Genomic DNA, 16,620 nt, shown 5'->3' with positions numbered 1-16,620 from the left:
GGTCAATCAGCTTCTCAATGATTCGACTCATTTCAACATTTCTTTGGGGAAAAGCGTCTCCATTTAAATCAAACGTGCAGAACGTCATCAGGTCACTTGATAATTAAACTTCCTGAGGTCGATGTGGGCCGTAAGACGTTTCCCCTCCAGTTAAAACCTAAACCAGAGCACAGGGAGAACGTTCCAGAACAAGAGGACGTGGTGTTCTTCGTTCTAGACGCCCGTCTGCGTGGAACGAAGGACCCAGAAGCACGCCGCGTCCTCGGAGCCCTGCCTCGGGCTCCGATGGAGGAAAGGTGAGTGTGAAACATTAGTGACTTTGGTTTGACGGCTAAATAACCACAAGGAGCACGCTAAAGGATAAAATAGTTTATTTTATAGTCTCATAGTAAAGGTATCGGCCTCAACTCGCAAGACAACTGCTGGCAGTATGTACAACATACTTGTAATTTCCATGGAATGGAATCGGACAAACAAAGACCTGTTACACTAATGATATCCTCCTAAATGGAAATAAAATGGAAACCATATACATACACACGTTTCCTAGACACGCAAAATGATTCCTTTTTTTTTTCCCTGGGGGGGGATTCAGCAACATTGATTTTTACCGTGTAAAGCACAACACATCGAGGGAATTGTTTCGCTTCCTTGTCCTGCAAACGACGGGAGCTACCTTTTGACATCCAATACCTATTTCATTCCCTTCAGGAAAACTACGTGACAAATTGGCATTTTTCCATGACTCGTGAGATTACTACAAAATGCATAACATACTTTAGAACTTGAAAACATCCAATCAATGCTTTTTATAATATATAAAACGAGATGCCCAACGTATTCAGCCACCTTAATTCATTCACGACTTCAAGCTAAAGGACAATACGATACAAGTTTAGGAATATTCTCCTTCAAAACACCAATTTAAACAAAGGAGTCATGATTTCTTTTTTCTTTTTTTAATTTTGTGATCACAACGACGTGTCGGGCAGAAAGCATCTGCAATCCAGTGGGCCTGAGGAGGGGTCACTAACATTTGCTTCAAAGCGAGAGAAAAAAGTAAGCTACAAATGTCTTATTTCATATTTTAAAAAGGTAAATTCCTCTGGGACGATTTTTATCTAGGTTTTGTGTATGTGTGTAAATTCTAATTATTTTTTTTTATCAAGAAAAACAACAAAATATATAGCACACCAGGAGCACCGCCCCCCCCCCCCCCCACCTAAAAAAGCATCAAGTCCTAAAGTAGTCAAGCTGCCTCTTTTGGGGTTTCGGATTGTTGGTGTTGACGGGGGGAAATACCAACGACGGAGAACCAAAGAAAAGAGGAGGAGAGGGATGGGAGGGGGAAAAACCTGAAGCTCTCGACACGGGTAGAAGCAGTCATCTTCACACCGGCTGACTTCCTCCATCCTGTTCTTGGAGATCGTGGAGAGACAATTGTGGTGGCGGCGGCGTGAGGTCAGTGGGGTCACGAGTCTCCAGTGCAAGCCCACGCACATATGGAGGAGGGGCAGGAGGACGGGGGGGGGGGGGTAGATGAGCCTCGAGAGCGCTGAAGGCCGCGTTTCCTCTTGCCCTAATCCTTGCTCCGCCGCCTCCAACCGTGACGACCAGGCGTTCCTCTAGCTGGCCTCCACGCGCAGCTTCTTCCTGTTGGGCGGCTCCTCGGCCTCCGACTCGGAGCTGGAGTCGGAGCCGCCGTCAAACGCCGACACGGCGCTGCCTTTGGGGTTGGTGTACAGGCTGCTGTCAGACGAGGAGTAGCTGGCCTGGAGCTGGGCGGAGCCCTTCACCTTCTCCAGAGCGCGGACTGCATGAACACGGGGACAAACACGGACGGTGAGGAGGATAACGAGGGAGGATTTCTAAATGATAATCAGCGAGGAACTATTTAGGGGAGGCGGGCATTACTTGACTTCACGGAATAATTTTGTAAAAAGTCATTCTTGCGCGACAAATTAAACCAAAGGTTGTGCTGCTCCCACTTTGAGGAAATGCAGATAATCTGGGAATCCAGGATGGATATCAGTCGTGTTGCAACCATCCATTTGTTGATATAAGCCCTTCTGCTGAGTGGGCAGCGGCCTCCATCGAGATTTCCTCTTCACAACCACAGACACCTCCATCTAATACGTGCAGTTGGATTGAGCTTTTAATTCCTGCTTCATTTGCATTTTTCCTACAGTTGGCCTCTATTCTGTTTTCTATAAACATTACACATGTTCCTCGGCTTGACGTACATCTACTGCTGGACTCGTTCATAAATTTCAAAATAAGACACCGAGATCATATTCAGTTTAATCTCAAATTTAAATTAAAAAAATAGGCCAGGCTAGTGAGGCTTTAACTCAGTATTTTTTAAGCCGGGCGACAGTCTGAATGCATCTCAGCCGCTCGACGTTTAAGAGCAAACCGACCTAAACTTGAGCTTTCCAGTGGCCTCGTGTTGAGATTGGGACTCATGTTCGCAAACCCCCCCGCCCACTTCCTCTTTCACTACCACCCTCACAACAACGAAGACAAACGTGGCAGCGTTTGGATGTCCACGTGAAGAACACAGCGTTGTTACCTTGCTGCTCCAGCAGCGCGTTCTGCCTCTTCAGGTCGTCGATGTCCTGCTGGTGTGTGTGATTTTTTCGCCTCATGTACTGGATGTACTCTGTAGCTTTGTCTAAGATTTGAGCTCGAGACGCCTGTTTGGTATAAACAGCTGTTAGGGACACATTGAAGCAACGACACGTACACAGAGGTCACATCCTCACTCATTGCCCTGGTCAAATACTGCAGGAGGAAACAAACGCATCACGGTTTGGGTCACTCGCGTCACACAGGAGGAACGCTGCCGCTAACGAGCTGCAAGTCGGCATCAACTTATTCTGTTTCCTATCACAATGGGGGGGGGGGTAAACTCTGACGCTGCATGAGGCAGCTGTAACCCAACACTTCCTCCAAATGATCAGCAAACATCCCTCACTTCATCTCATAACTGGTCTGGTTACTGAAGCAGCTCTCCAAATACTCCCAATGTAATGGATATCAGGAAGAGGAGGAGAGCAACACAATGTCCTCATGACAACTCCCTGACACTGGTCCATGCATCTGTCCTGCGACTGCCAATCTGCACTCGTCCACCATCTTTCCTCCTCCCAGTCTCTTCGGAACATTTCTGACCGACACACGCGTTATGAAGAACGTCGGAACATCTGCATCCCTGGAGTCGTCCAGCGAGAAATCACTTGACTGACATCACGTTAGAAATGCATTCAGCCCAACATGCACAGTACAGTTCACACAACACACCGTATGTCCCCCGTCCAGAAAAGATGGAAGCGTTCTTACATGGGAGCCGGAGCATCGTGTGCCTGGAGGACTTGCAGGCTGAACTTTGCCAACCTTCTCCCCCTGCAGGGCGGGGACCGAGTCCCGGAGGCTGTGGAAGCTGTCTTTGATGTGGTCCCTACGTTTGCGCTCCAGGGCGTTGTGGTGCGCCCGTTTGTCTGCCTGCAATGACAAGAGTCACACGGCCTTCAGCCCGGCAGCAGAGCAGCGTGGGTAGAGGACAGCGGGTGTCCCTGGTCCACCTACAGACGGCTCTGCTGCCTTCACAACAACAACGGCCCGGTCACTGGAGCAAACATCCAAAAGATATCAGGGATCAAACTAAGGGTCATTTTCATTGTCGATTAATCTGCTCATTATTTTCTTAATCTAATAAAATAGTGTATTCAAAATATCTGAAGGTCGAAGTGACATCTTCATAATATATATCTTCAGAGGGCGTCAACAAAAACTTTAAATTGTCTCATTCAAAAAATTATATACACATATATAAATAAATAAACATTATACACATTGTGTAAACTTGAAATCCATGTAATGACAGACAATTGTGTAATAAATGTGCCCCCATTTTCAGATTCAAATTAATTGCAATAGTTCACGTAAAAAAATAAAAACATTTACAAACTAGTCACACGCTCCCTGGCGTAACTGCGTGCACCAAATGTCCCCGACATGCCTTTTGTTGAAACCGCTAACGGATAAATAAGCAAAAATAATTATTAACTCATTTTAAATTCAACATTCATGACAAGTTGCTGTACTTTGTGGTCCGTTGGCCCCCTGCTGACTCCCCCCCCCCCCCCCCTGGATGCATGCATGTCCCTCCTCCTCTGCAGGAGCACTGAGGAGCGGCCGGTCACATTCAGGCCAGAGTCACTCAGATGGGGGAGAAACGGCGGGCGGCCGAGACCATCGGATCCCAAACACGACACTGAATACATTAAACTGAGGTAGTTTCCTAGTTTAAGATTAAAAAAGGTCAAAAGAAGAAGATTTTAGTTGCCTTCTCCAGTATGCTCTGTACACTACACGGCGTTAATTATATGACCGCAGCCACACTAATCATATAGAATGACGGGCTGTTTCATATCAAATCACATTTGTTCGGGTCTTTTGCCAAGTTAAATAACAACCCGATCCTCATTGCACACATCCCCAATTAACATGCAGCGGCTCGTATGACAGCGTCTAACAGGTTTAAAATGTCAACCGCACACGCTTGTCCTGTCATTAGAACGTAAAGGCACAAGACGGCTGCCGCGGTCACATGACCAGAGGCAGTCAGGAGATCCGTTCGCTGCCTGTCGTTCGACCTGTTTTGAGGGGAAACCAACGCAACCGCCAATCACATTTGATTGTGGACTAATCCACGCCGTCACCAGGCTGAGACATCAACGGCCAATCACAGCCGGCACGAGCTCCAGCGATCATCTCGCTTCATGCGCCGCCAACAGAGACGGGCCCGCTTTTAATGTGAGCAATAAAACGGCACGCTGGCCGACCGAGTAGAAGGCGCGGTGTCATCCGACTCATCACTCCGAGGATCACGGGAACAGTCCGAGTGAGACGCCACGCAGGTCACGACAAGCCTGCGGGGGGGGGGGGCGGCGGGTCGCGTGCGACTCGGTCACAAACCTCTGGAACAAAAACAAGCTCTCAGCTCGTCTTTCACGGCGACCTGCGAGACCAGATGCAACGCATTTGAAACCGTAATAAAAAGACCAGCTCGTCAAAATTCCCTGCATATAACTCACAACTCTTTGCTGGTGATCAGCCTGACAGCTGCTCCTGTTGCACAAGAGCCACACACCGTCCAGGAGAGACCAGTCCACTAGAACCACGTGCCTCCCCCTCCTCTTCCTCCTCCTCCTCCCGTCATACACAAAGCCAGAGGACTCCACTCCCTCCATTAACAGGGCACAAACACATGACTGGTATTGATGGCATGTGCAATTTCAAGTCTGGCTACCGTTGTGATATGCATAGTTTCAGTTTCAAGTTGAGTAAGACTATATCTATAAATATATATATATGTTTGATCCAGTCATGCTTCACTCAGTGTTATTGCTTTTTGCCGTCTGGAGTTTGATTTACTGCATTTCAGATCCCGTGTTTGATTGGATGTTGTATCATGTAGTTTTGCTTTTAGCGTGATGTTTTCCGGTAGTGTTGAGCACATTCTGTAAAACACTCACACAAAACACTCACGATGCATTTACTGCTGCGATCAGCTGGAAAGACACATTTAACTCCTAAAACAAACTTCTTACATCGAGCACTATACTTTATATCAGGGGTGCTCACACTTTTTCAGCATGCGAGCTACTTATTATGTGACCAAGTCAAGGCGAAATGACATGCTTCTGCTGTAATGTGGCGCTATAGAGAAAGTGACAGGGGGGCGGGCCATTTTTTAAAATATATATTTTATATATATTTATTTGATATATTCCTATATATTTCATACTACGCCGCGATCGACGTATTGAGCACCCCTGCTTTATATCATTAATCTTTGTAATTAAGATGGATGTATTTAAGCACTACGACTCTCTGGAGCTGCTCTGTGTGTAATTACTTTGCAATTATGGACATTAGGTGCCCTGGGTGATTTAATATGAACACATAATAGGCTCCTTCTAAATATCACTTATTGCCCAATACATATTTTGTTATCGTTTTTACAGGATATTCTTGACACCACCTCTATACTTTCATGAAATAAAATTCTATATTATATAAATGGAAACGGGCAGGTTTGTTTCACACAGCGAATGACACGTGTGTGTAATCGACGTTACGTCGGCCGCCGTCTGCGACCGAATGGATCACGAGACTGGAAGCATCCGGGCGGCTTAACGCCTCGACTTAAACCGGGTGATACGGATAAAATGTTTAATCGTGGTTTATTTTATACCACACCATTAACACAAGATGTGATAGTCGGCTCCATCTTCTGATGCACAACTACACTAAACGAAGCGTAATTTTTCCCAAAAGCGTAATTATATTGAAGAAAAATATCAGAATGAATACACGCGGAGAAGCTATATGACGGTTTATGGACTAATTTCAACTAATGTTACTATTTCATTGCATGAGGGTCTTGTGGGCATCTCCCGTGTAGATGAAAAACAAACGGGTTCCTTTATATCCAGACACCTTTAAATCTACAGGTTTTTGTTCTGCGTGTTCTGGTTCTACGCTTCATCGTGTACGCGAGTGGAGTTCTTAACCACATCAGGCACCACGAATAAAAGGTGTCCAATTACTGAAGTACAACCATTATCAGCTCATTATTAAACCGGCTGCCTAAGAGGACACGCCAGCCTCTGTTCTATTCATACCTGACCGCCACGCTTTACATAACGGCCCCAGGTGCCGAGTGGAGGAGCCGGCAGCTGCCGCTTCCTTGGTACCGTCCCACACTTTGTGCATGAAAGCCTCCACTTGGGGCGGGTGGAGTACGTGGAACACCTTCCTTCACCCATTGAAGCTGCAGCGGTCTAATGACGCCACTGCTATCGCCAAAAGATATCGCCTGACATGTAGAGCATGCGCTGCTCTCCTGTGAAGCTAGGTTCTTAATAGAGATGCAAGTACAACACCTTACATTTTGATTTGATTATTTTCTCGATGAATATTTTAGTCCGCAAAATGTCGGCTAAAAGCGTAAAATGTCCGTCACAAGTTCTGAGAATCCAGTGAGATATTCTTATCTTGTTCAACTTACAGTGATGTCAACTTTCACACGCGAGAATCTAAATCAGTGGATTGTAAACGGTTTTACTTTTATCTTACTTGTATACTTCTATATCTTTCATCCCTGTTTCTTATATTTTGCGTTTTGTTTTTATTCTTGTGTGTTGCTGCTACTGTCACGACAAATTTCCCCTTGGGGATTAATAAAGTATATATCTATCTATCTATCTATCTTTAGTATTTTTTTTAAAGGACGTAATTATCTAAATTCTTAATAGATTTGTCAATCGAGTTAATTTGAGCTTTTACGGACATAAAGCAGACGGTCGGCATCTTACCCCACAAACTAAGAAAAAAGAAAAAAAAACATTTAATATCTGAAACACCGTCAGCACTTAGTTTTTTTTGCAATGTTGGGGTGAACGATGCATCATTTTATATTGAAATATCAATTTGTAAAAGTGCCACTGGGAAAGAGTTTTTTTTGCAATGTTGGGGTGAACGATGCATCATTTTATATTGAAATATCAATTTGTAAAAGTGCCACTGGGAAATTGGAAGAGCTCAATTTAAATGACACCGCATATAGCAGACGTGACCGCATCTTAACAAGCTGCAGAAAGATAAAGATTAGGCTAGCTGACTTTAACGGTATTAATTATCCCGCTCTATCTGTATACCTGCATACTGTAAAGCTCCTTCCTCGATCATTTAAGCAACTCTCTGGGCGGCACAAACCGCCACCAGGATGTACATTTTATAGCTTCTGTAATCAAATGAAATGATACGAAGTTTGAGTTTCTTCTTTCTCTGTGGTGAAGAAAAATAAACCATGATCTAAAGAGAAAGGCCTGAGGTCTGTTGAAAAAAACTCTTTCCATCTAAATCTTTTCTGGGCTCTGATTCCGGTTATCTGCCTGGAGGCAAGTCGTCGTGCAGTGCAGCCGGTGCGCATCGCTCGAGTCGTGCGGCGATGTTGTTCTCTGGCCGGTATGCGATGCAGCGATACGTCATTGAGGCTGCCAGCCCTTTAGTGGCCGGTAGAGAGAAGATGGCTCGAATCACGAGCTGCAAAACAGGAAAACATCCCACAGCACCCCTTCCTGACACGAAGGCTGCTGCTGCTGCTCCACCACACGCAACAAGCACCCTTCTCGACACCTTGTCCACTGCATCCTTACCATGAATGCAGCACAGATGCAAACTCTCTTTACCGAGATGACCTAGATGTGTAATTTGCAAAAGCCGATCACGAGCGGAACCCCCGCGGTGTGAGGTGAGTCGGGGGGGGGATCCGACTCGGATGGACTAACCGACTGCCACCGATTTAAAGCAAGCTTTGTATTAACCGGGAGAAGAAGAAAAAATTGAACATGCCACAATAAAGCTTTGGTCTAAATATAGATGTACAGGCGTGATGGGGACACCCTGCACCGCGGAGCTGACGCTGAACCACCGCTGCACTCATAAATGCTGCACAACTACAGTAAATGCTTTACAGTTCAACAAGACGTGCGCACATTAATTAGAAACGTACATGTGGTTGTTCCACGAGGCAGAGATAAGTGCTTTTTGGGGGGCAACAGCAACCATAAGAGAATAACCCTCACCAGTGGATTAATTCCCCCCTCCCCCGAAATAAATAAGCAGAATGTGATGATAACGTTACAACAGTGAAACATGTCTCGACATTGGAAAAAGAAAAAAAATCCCCCAGCGTTACGCACCACACAGTGATATCTCGGTGAGTCTTCCTGTAAAGAAACAGAGCAAAAAGTACAATTGTAGCCACATTTGTTCAGAAATCTCCCCGCCTGGTTGAAGTCACTAGAAAGTCAAGTTTAGCAGGTTTATAACGCTGTGAAGCAACAAAGGCTAGCGTTGCGTAACACTTAACAAGAATCCCGACATAAACATATCGCGTTAAACACAGAGAAGCTAGCAGGCTTATCGAGCTAACGCTAGCCGCTAGCTCGGCTAACGCGTCAGCTAGCAGCATAACATCCGTAGAAAGCTCAAAGTGGCCATACTCACGTCACTATCGACTTCGATGTCATCGTTGTCACTCATTCTTCGATATAATGGTCTAGTTTACAGGGACATGTGGCTAAAAACACAACATCAATCGGTTTAGCACCGAGCGGCGCTGTAACAGGCAGACTGCTCACGTTCTGTGTGGACAGAACCGAGGCGGACGCGAGCTGCTCCACGTGACTCCGCTCCACACACACAGACGCCGCTGCGCAGCGCGGATGCGCAACACTCCGGGGACGTGTGGGAAGTGTAGTTCTGCGGCCATTTTCTTTTTCCGTATGTCGTTTGAAAATAATGACATGGCTCAATCATATTTCGAGTGAACTAGTTTGAAAAGAGAGATTCGTTTGGCGAAGAGGAGTTTTAACATGAGTACGTTATTTGATATTGTCAAAATAGAAAGTAGTTTGTGTTCGTGAACTACAATATCCAGGAGGCATTTAGCATGCCTGTGACGTCACATCAAGCGACGAGCATTATGGGAATTGTCGTTAGAGTATGTCAGAGAAGTTAAATAAGGAAATGGCTGAGACACGTGGATAAGAATAGAGCCAGGGAACACAGACTCTCACACACACACGCACACACACACACACACACACAACCACGCACACACAGAACAGCCTGCCACTATGTACTCCTTGTGTGTTTTATTTATCTTACCGCCTATAATTAAGGTATATTTACTGATTTATTTTTGTATTCCTGTTTTTCTTTCTTTTTCAATCACAGTCCAAACAGCTGTACTGCTTCAACATGTGTTGATCTGAAACAATTAAACAAATGAAATATTGGCAAATTGGTTTTCTGTTGAGTTTATAACTGTTGCCCAAAACAAACATTTTATTGACGAAACAATGAATGGAGAAAATTATACTTAATGTTGGTTCTCGGCCTAAAAATCCACCATTAAGCTGCATAAGTTTTGCACAATACATACTTTTAAGATTATTTCCTATCCATGTATTGGTGGAGAAAAACACGTCTTATTTAGTTCGGGCACTGGTCTCAGGACACATTGCAAACAATCTGCTGCGGTGCTTCCGTTTTCACTCAATTGTGCTGAAGATAAGGAGCTTAGACTGTGGATTATTTTGCGCTGCAACAGTGGATCAGTAAATGTGTAAAAAAAGAAGAAGCTGAGAGCGGATTTATCTATTCCCCCAGCAGGTCAAGAGGCCACAGCAGCTGCGGGCGACACCCTGGCCTCCATACAGACCTGCACTGACCTTGATCCCACCATCTCTTTTTCCACCTTCTGGGGATCACCCCCCTTTTCTGTTTTACCGCTATATCTCGTCCCACTCCACCCCAGTTGATCCCCCTATCCACCGTTTTATAGAATGACACCACACGTCCTGCAGCAGCAGAGCCAAACGGGGTCAAACATGGGCTATGACAACACACTAAGGCCAGGCTTTTAATAATGCATGTGAAACCTCTCCATCTTCATGGACGACAAGCGAAAAAAGCATCTTTCTATATTTCTGCTCTACAATTGCACTTGGAATTACCTCTCGGGAGGGGTAATGTAACAGAACAAATATGTTAGTGAAGCCTGAGCTGAGTTATAAAGTGTTTTATCACAATTTCAGTCAATATTATTCAAGCTGCAGGGAGCTCAGACAACGCTCAGCTGTTGCCGGGACAGGAGGGGGGGAAAGGAGTACAAATCCAGGTATCTTAAGCACCAGGTTGTAATTATAGCAAGGTTGATCAGCCCAGGTAGAGTCCACGCCCCCCCCCCCCCCCCCTATTTCCATTAAAATGCCCTCTTTTTGTCCCCTACTATCAAATTACAGACTCCTCTGGAAGGGCCACAGTGTGCGGTCACCATTAGAGACTTTAATTGTTTGTTCTTGCCATTGTTGTCAGTGTATGATTCATGACAGGGAGGGAAGGGGAGGCGAGGAGGTGCACTGTCAGATATGCCATCAGATTCAGGGTATAAAATGCGGAGCATATAATGTAGTTTCAAATGCAGTTATGTCAACTGCAACACATGCAGTTTAATAAAAATACCTGTTTGGCGTCTCCTTTGCTACATTATTTAAAGTACTAACTTGCTAGTAAGTTCTATCTCTTTTCTAATATATATTTGTATGATCTTTAAGGAAATGGCAATGACCACTTTATCTAAAAAGGCATCAATGGATCGTTCATCGCTGAACAATTTGGATGAACAGTGTTGTGATGAACTTGATATCGATGTCATTTTGTGTTTGTGGGAGCCCAACATGTCTTTCATTGGATCTTTTAGGGTTTTGTATTTTCACATTAAAAGAAGCACGCATTTACTCGACTATTGATGTGTTTGAGGAACAATGCCACACCAGTTTACTTCAACTCATCTTTATTCCATTGTTGCGTCAAAGGATGACCACACCAGGGTTTACTGCACTCAAAAAAACGATTCAAGCCCTTCTTCGAGGTGACACATTTAAATATTGTTTGATACATTTAAATAAATCAATTACAAAAATAGATGTTTATATTTAATGGGTGTACCACAAAATGTATGAATACTTTCATTTATTAGATTTATTTAGGTTAGATGGTGTGCATATCAACTCAAAATAAATGTGTTTCATTGAGGACTACCCTTTGTGCATGCGCCAGCTGAAAATCAGTTGTTTACAAGGTGAAGACACTTTCAGGGCTGTACGGTGGTGTAGTGGCTAGCACTGTCGCCTCAAAGCCAGAGGTCTGTGGGTTCAATTCCCAGTCGGGGCGTTCCTTCTGTGTGGAGTTTGCATATTTTCTTAGTTAGTTAGTTTATATTTTGAGTTGGACAAACACAAATTAATTTAATTTAATGAATATCGTTATTTTATTTGAGATGTATTTGATACAAATGAGTTGGACTAACTTAATTACATTTTATTGCACTGATGTGCTAAATTTGAGTTGGAGTTGCATATAATGATTGGATGGAAAACCTGCCAACAATTTAATTGAGTTCATCCAATGAGTCATTTCTTTGAGTGTGGTCACTGCATGGTGAAGACTTTCTTACTCACTCAACTCCTTCACACTTCATGACACTGTACATCCCTTTGAGAGATTTACAATGATGCGGATGTGAAATTCTAGTAGACATAAAACACCCGCTCCACCCGCTCCACCTCCCTCAATCCCTCACAACACCTCCTCCCACGGCCTGGAAATCTCATTGCATGGAGGCGCACTCTCTCCTCCTATAACCGCCATTTCCATTTGAGTCTGATGCACCAGAGGCTCAGGTACCCTTTAATGGACAGTTTTAAAGCTGGTTTTATGACAACACTTTTAATGGAAGAAGCAGAGGGTGTGACAGCTGCGACGGGTATCAGCTCCTCTTCTTTTCTCTGCTACTCGTTACTGAGCTGCTCACCTGTACTGACGAGCTGGAAAGTGCAAGCAGCTCCTCCTCCGTCCATTTAGTCTTTTCTTGGAGCGCTCAACCTCCTCGTTCTCCCCATGTCCCTCTAAACCCAGAATGTTCCCGATTGTTTACGTCTTATTCATATGTTTTGTAAATAACTTTCTGTCATAAATGATCCACGCGGTGTGTGTTGTCTCTCCTCACGGCGAAGCAGCTTCAGGTTGAGGGGTGATGTACAGGGTGGGGCCTTTTTGGAGCTGATTGGTTGATGTGAAAATAAACACCAAACGATCTAAAGATCTAAACTAAAGATCAGCTTTCTTTTTCACACCCTTCCTGTCCAGTGGTTACGATGCATCTTCCAATTGTGTGATTATGAAATCAATAAATGTTTCGGGTAAACTGAAGGAAGAAGTGTTCCTGTATTGGTGAATTATCTAGCTTGAGCTCATCAGCTCTTTAAAAACAAAAACAAATGGGATCACACGAGAAACTGACTTCTCAGGGCCGCGTGTATCTCACAGGACGGCACCAGTAGTTAAATTCGACCTATACGTTGAATGCATTGAGTGATGTCGGAGCCTCTCTGCTGCTGCATGCATGACGAGATTCTTCTTTCATCCTTTCCCGTCCCCAGAGGGGTTCTGCAGCCTGGTTAGCAACAGCAGAGCTACTCAGCAAAAGGAAGCTGTGAGGGATGTTGGCCTGAGAAACAGATCGAGGAGCAATCTGTGCACGGTCAGCTGGCCTGAGTTCTGTTCACTCTGAATCCTCCATTTGTGTTTGTGATGCTCTCCTCTTGACAGGTTCTGAGGACAACCGTGTTCGCCACTCTGAGAGCATCATGTCCTCACTGAGAGCGGAGGATACTGCATTTCTGTTAATACTAACCCATAAACTATTATATACCCATTTGTTCAGTGAATGTTGTAAACCTCTCATGTAATGCTCAAGCTGCAGGCGTCAGCAGTTGCACTAGATGGCACCTCTGTTCAACCAGTAGCCACCGCGTGTGACCGACATAAAAAGAGGGTGCACTGCACACACAGAATGAGTAGAACTGTGATAGAGAGAGCAGCGGAGGAGAGTAGAGGAACCTCCGGCCCAACAGGTAACAACACAATATTTGAAATATATAGCTGCGAACAAATCTGTCATTTTTCCACTTGGATAAGTATTTGTTTCTGGTGATTCCTCTCAAGAGGAGGGGTGGGGGTCCTCTATTTAGTTCAAACTGATATCCAAGAATAGGTGTGCAATTCCCACCTGCGGAACTGTCAGTATGCACTTGAGTAATTTTCTGGAGATTTTAATAGCTGGGGTCATATTGACCTCAAGGGTAAAATATGTTAGTAAATATAAAGGTAACAGGAGGGTTAACATTGAATCGGGTCATATTGACCCGAAGGCGACAGGAGGGTGAAACATTGAATCGGGTCAAATTGACCCGAAGGCAACACAAGGGTTAAGTGACTTTCTGCAGAAATATGTATTTGGTTGGAAAGTTAACAATCAAACACGAATATGGTGAAATTAAATTGAGATGTTTTGCATCCTATTCTATTTGAAATGACCCCTTATCATCATCACATTAATTGTATTCCTGCAGCAGGACATTGTTTTTTGATTATTTATACTGATACCATTGTGTAAATGTTTATTGAAAAATGCTTCAGGAGTTCAGGTTTCTTGAATACTTTTAATATTTTTTGTTTTACTATTTTTCTGTCTTGCAATAGTCCGAGTAACAATAACTTGAGAGCAACATATCTGTATATACGCCTCGAATTAATGGTTTATAACTCACTAAAATGTAATTGTAGTGGTAAGCCTTTATTAATTATTTGTCAAGAACCAGAAATCCTTCTGTGGGGCAAAACATATATATGTCTTCCAAAGAGAATTTATAATTGGTTTCTTAAAGAAACACTTAGTGTGAAACTACTTATTAGTGTGTCATAAACGATTTGTGAAATGTTTGTATACTGCTCGTAAGGAATCAAGTTCCTTGGCACATTTAGGGATAGGTATTTGTATTTGTTCCTGATATTTGAACAAAATATGAAAACAAATTGGAAATACAGGGTAAAAACTAAAAATACAGGAAACAGTTGACAAGGATCATAAGATTGTACGATGTACTGAAAGATTGCGACTGAGAGACACTCACACTGAACTCAGCGACCTTTCCCCTGTTCAGAGACAACCAACACTTCAAATAAAACAGCAGCACACACAGAATATTTGTATTTATTAAATCAATAAAAGTATTTGACTTGAGGATCTCCACATTTCTGCAGAGGACAGTGTGCATGTTGCTTTGTTTCTTCTCTAAATGACCACATGATGAATGTAAGTGTAAGAAGAACAATTTAAGAGATTTGGCGCCACTTTATATGACGTCAATATCTATCATGCATTGTAATATAATGTGCTATAATCTGCTTATAGCACTGTATAAACATAGTTATAAACACTCACTTGCATCGTAGACATGTGTATAATGCATTATAAGATATGGGAGCCATAAAAAGTGCAACTTAAAATGAACTTATATGAAATTAAAAAGAAGATTGTGCCTGTAGCGTGTCCTCTGTCACTTATCCAGCATGCTGCATGTGTGGTTGACTGCAGACCTCCTCTGTCCATCAAGTGCAGCATGGAATATTATCTGTATTTGTATAAAGCTGCTCCGTCTCTCTCCAGGACGTATCTTCTTCCTGGCTGCTGAACTTTGAACTCTGAACCATTTCTTTATATTGTGGGAAGGCAGGTGTTCCTCGTTGGAGTGCAAGGCTCAAAACGAGGTCAGTGACTATCTGCCTATTGTCATAAAAACGAGATACCTGCATACAGTTGATCTCAGATAGTTCTTTGAGCAGAATGTACAGTTTAAGACAGTTTGGGAGCAGCCTGAGGACTCGTGCTTCACGGTGTACACGTTAGTGCTCTAAGTGAGTTGAGATTTTGATTCTGCTCCTTCTTGAAGGAATAAATATCCTGATTGATGATTCTGCACACGGTGTTGAGTAACCGTTTTTCTACTATAACTTGGTCCTTTGAGCCGGATCTCAAGACCTCCTTTTTTCTCCAGAGTATTGACCTGAAACCGAGCACAGGGGAGTCCAGGACTCTGGCAGAAAGCCCTCCGCCCTATCCTCTCAATAGAATAGTTTGGTGTATTGAGAGGCCAGGATCAACCGAAGGAAAGAGGGGGCACGGAAATCCTTTCAGGTAAGATATATTTGTTCCTGTTTGTGCCTAATGGACATTAAAACTTTAGTTCAGGGGATTGGAAAGAGTCTGTGTGACTCTAAAACTTTAGTTCAGGGAAATAAAATGAAATTTGAATCAAAGGATTTCTTCTATTTTACCTCTCTAAACATAATCAATGAAGAGAAACAGGTTAAAGTTTTACTAGAGCGGACGAGGGTAAAGATCGCTTTTATTGTGTTCTTAGTTCAAGAAACACAAGGTTAAAGAAACCTAAACAGTATAGAATAAAAGCGCTCGAGATAATATAATATATAAACTATGGGGTCGAACACTAGCAAGACGTGTAGAGAGGATACCTAAGAGGGAGATATATATGAAGATGAAAAATGAAAGAAATGTTACAAATCCAAAGATATGGAAATAATATAAGGTTTCAATGGGAAATTGACATTCTCAAGATGTCAGCTTCTGATTGACTGAGAACACGACTGTAAATGACCATATCCGCTTTGCATAATTTTGAGTTGTTGGCGTGTTGATGGCATGATTGTGTGAAATCCGTTAACATTAATGTCGCAGTGTGTTTTTTTTTATTGTACTGCTCTGGGTTATCATTTCCTGTGTGAGTAAATTGATAGGTTGAGAAGCCAAACGATCACTCGGTTTGAATGTCGTGTTTAAAGTTAGTCAGATTGTCTTAGAAATAGATTATTTTGGCTGTTTTGGGTTTCAGTTAAGAGGTAAAAAAATAGAAAATAGAAAACAGAAGTTAAACATTCTGCTATTTCAGATAATATATTTGGGGTACATTTTGTACACCAAAAATTAATGTTAACAGAATTGTGGGTGGTGGAAAAATAATTCGGTGAGAATCTTGTTCCATAAGAAATTATTTTGTGATGTATTAGACACCAGAAATGGTAAACTTGTAATCGCACGTATGAGAGAGCTGGACAGAC

General features: G+C 43.2%; 1 protein-coding gene across 2 annotated transcripts; it reads right to left on the bottom strand.

Moving 5' to 3' along the window:
- Positions 1–354: 354 nt before the first annotated feature.
- Positions 355–9,242, bottom strand: max (myc associated factor X). 2 transcript variants are annotated; one of them, XM_056428341.1, is made up of 5 exons: positions 9,082–9,242; positions 8,775–8,801; positions 3,343–3,504; positions 2,573–2,696; positions 355–1,813 (listed from the first exon to the last, which is right to left on the bottom strand). In XM_056428341.1, the coding sequence occupies exons 1-5, from the start codon at positions 9,115–9,117 to the stop codon at positions 1,626–1,628; spliced, it is 537 nt and encodes a 178-aa protein (XP_056284316.1). In that variant the 5' UTR covers positions 9,118–9,242; the 3' UTR covers positions 355–1,625. The 2 variants fall into 2 exon arrangements, with proteins under 2 accessions (XP_056284316.1, XP_056284317.1); XM_056428342.1 differs by lacking the exon at positions 8,775–8,801.
- Between the last annotated feature and the right edge of the window lie 7,378 nt (positions 9,243–16,620).

The sequence above is a fragment of the Pseudoliparis swirei genome, chromosome 12 (genome assembly GCF_029220125.1).
Source record: "Pseudoliparis swirei isolate HS2019 ecotype Mariana Trench chromosome 12, NWPU_hadal_v1, whole genome shotgun sequence".
Lineage (NCBI taxonomy): Eukaryota > Metazoa > Chordata > Actinopteri > Perciformes > Liparidae > Pseudoliparis > Pseudoliparis swirei.
Note: the sequence above shows the minus strand (reverse complement) of the source record. Positions and strands in the feature narration are given on the sequence as shown.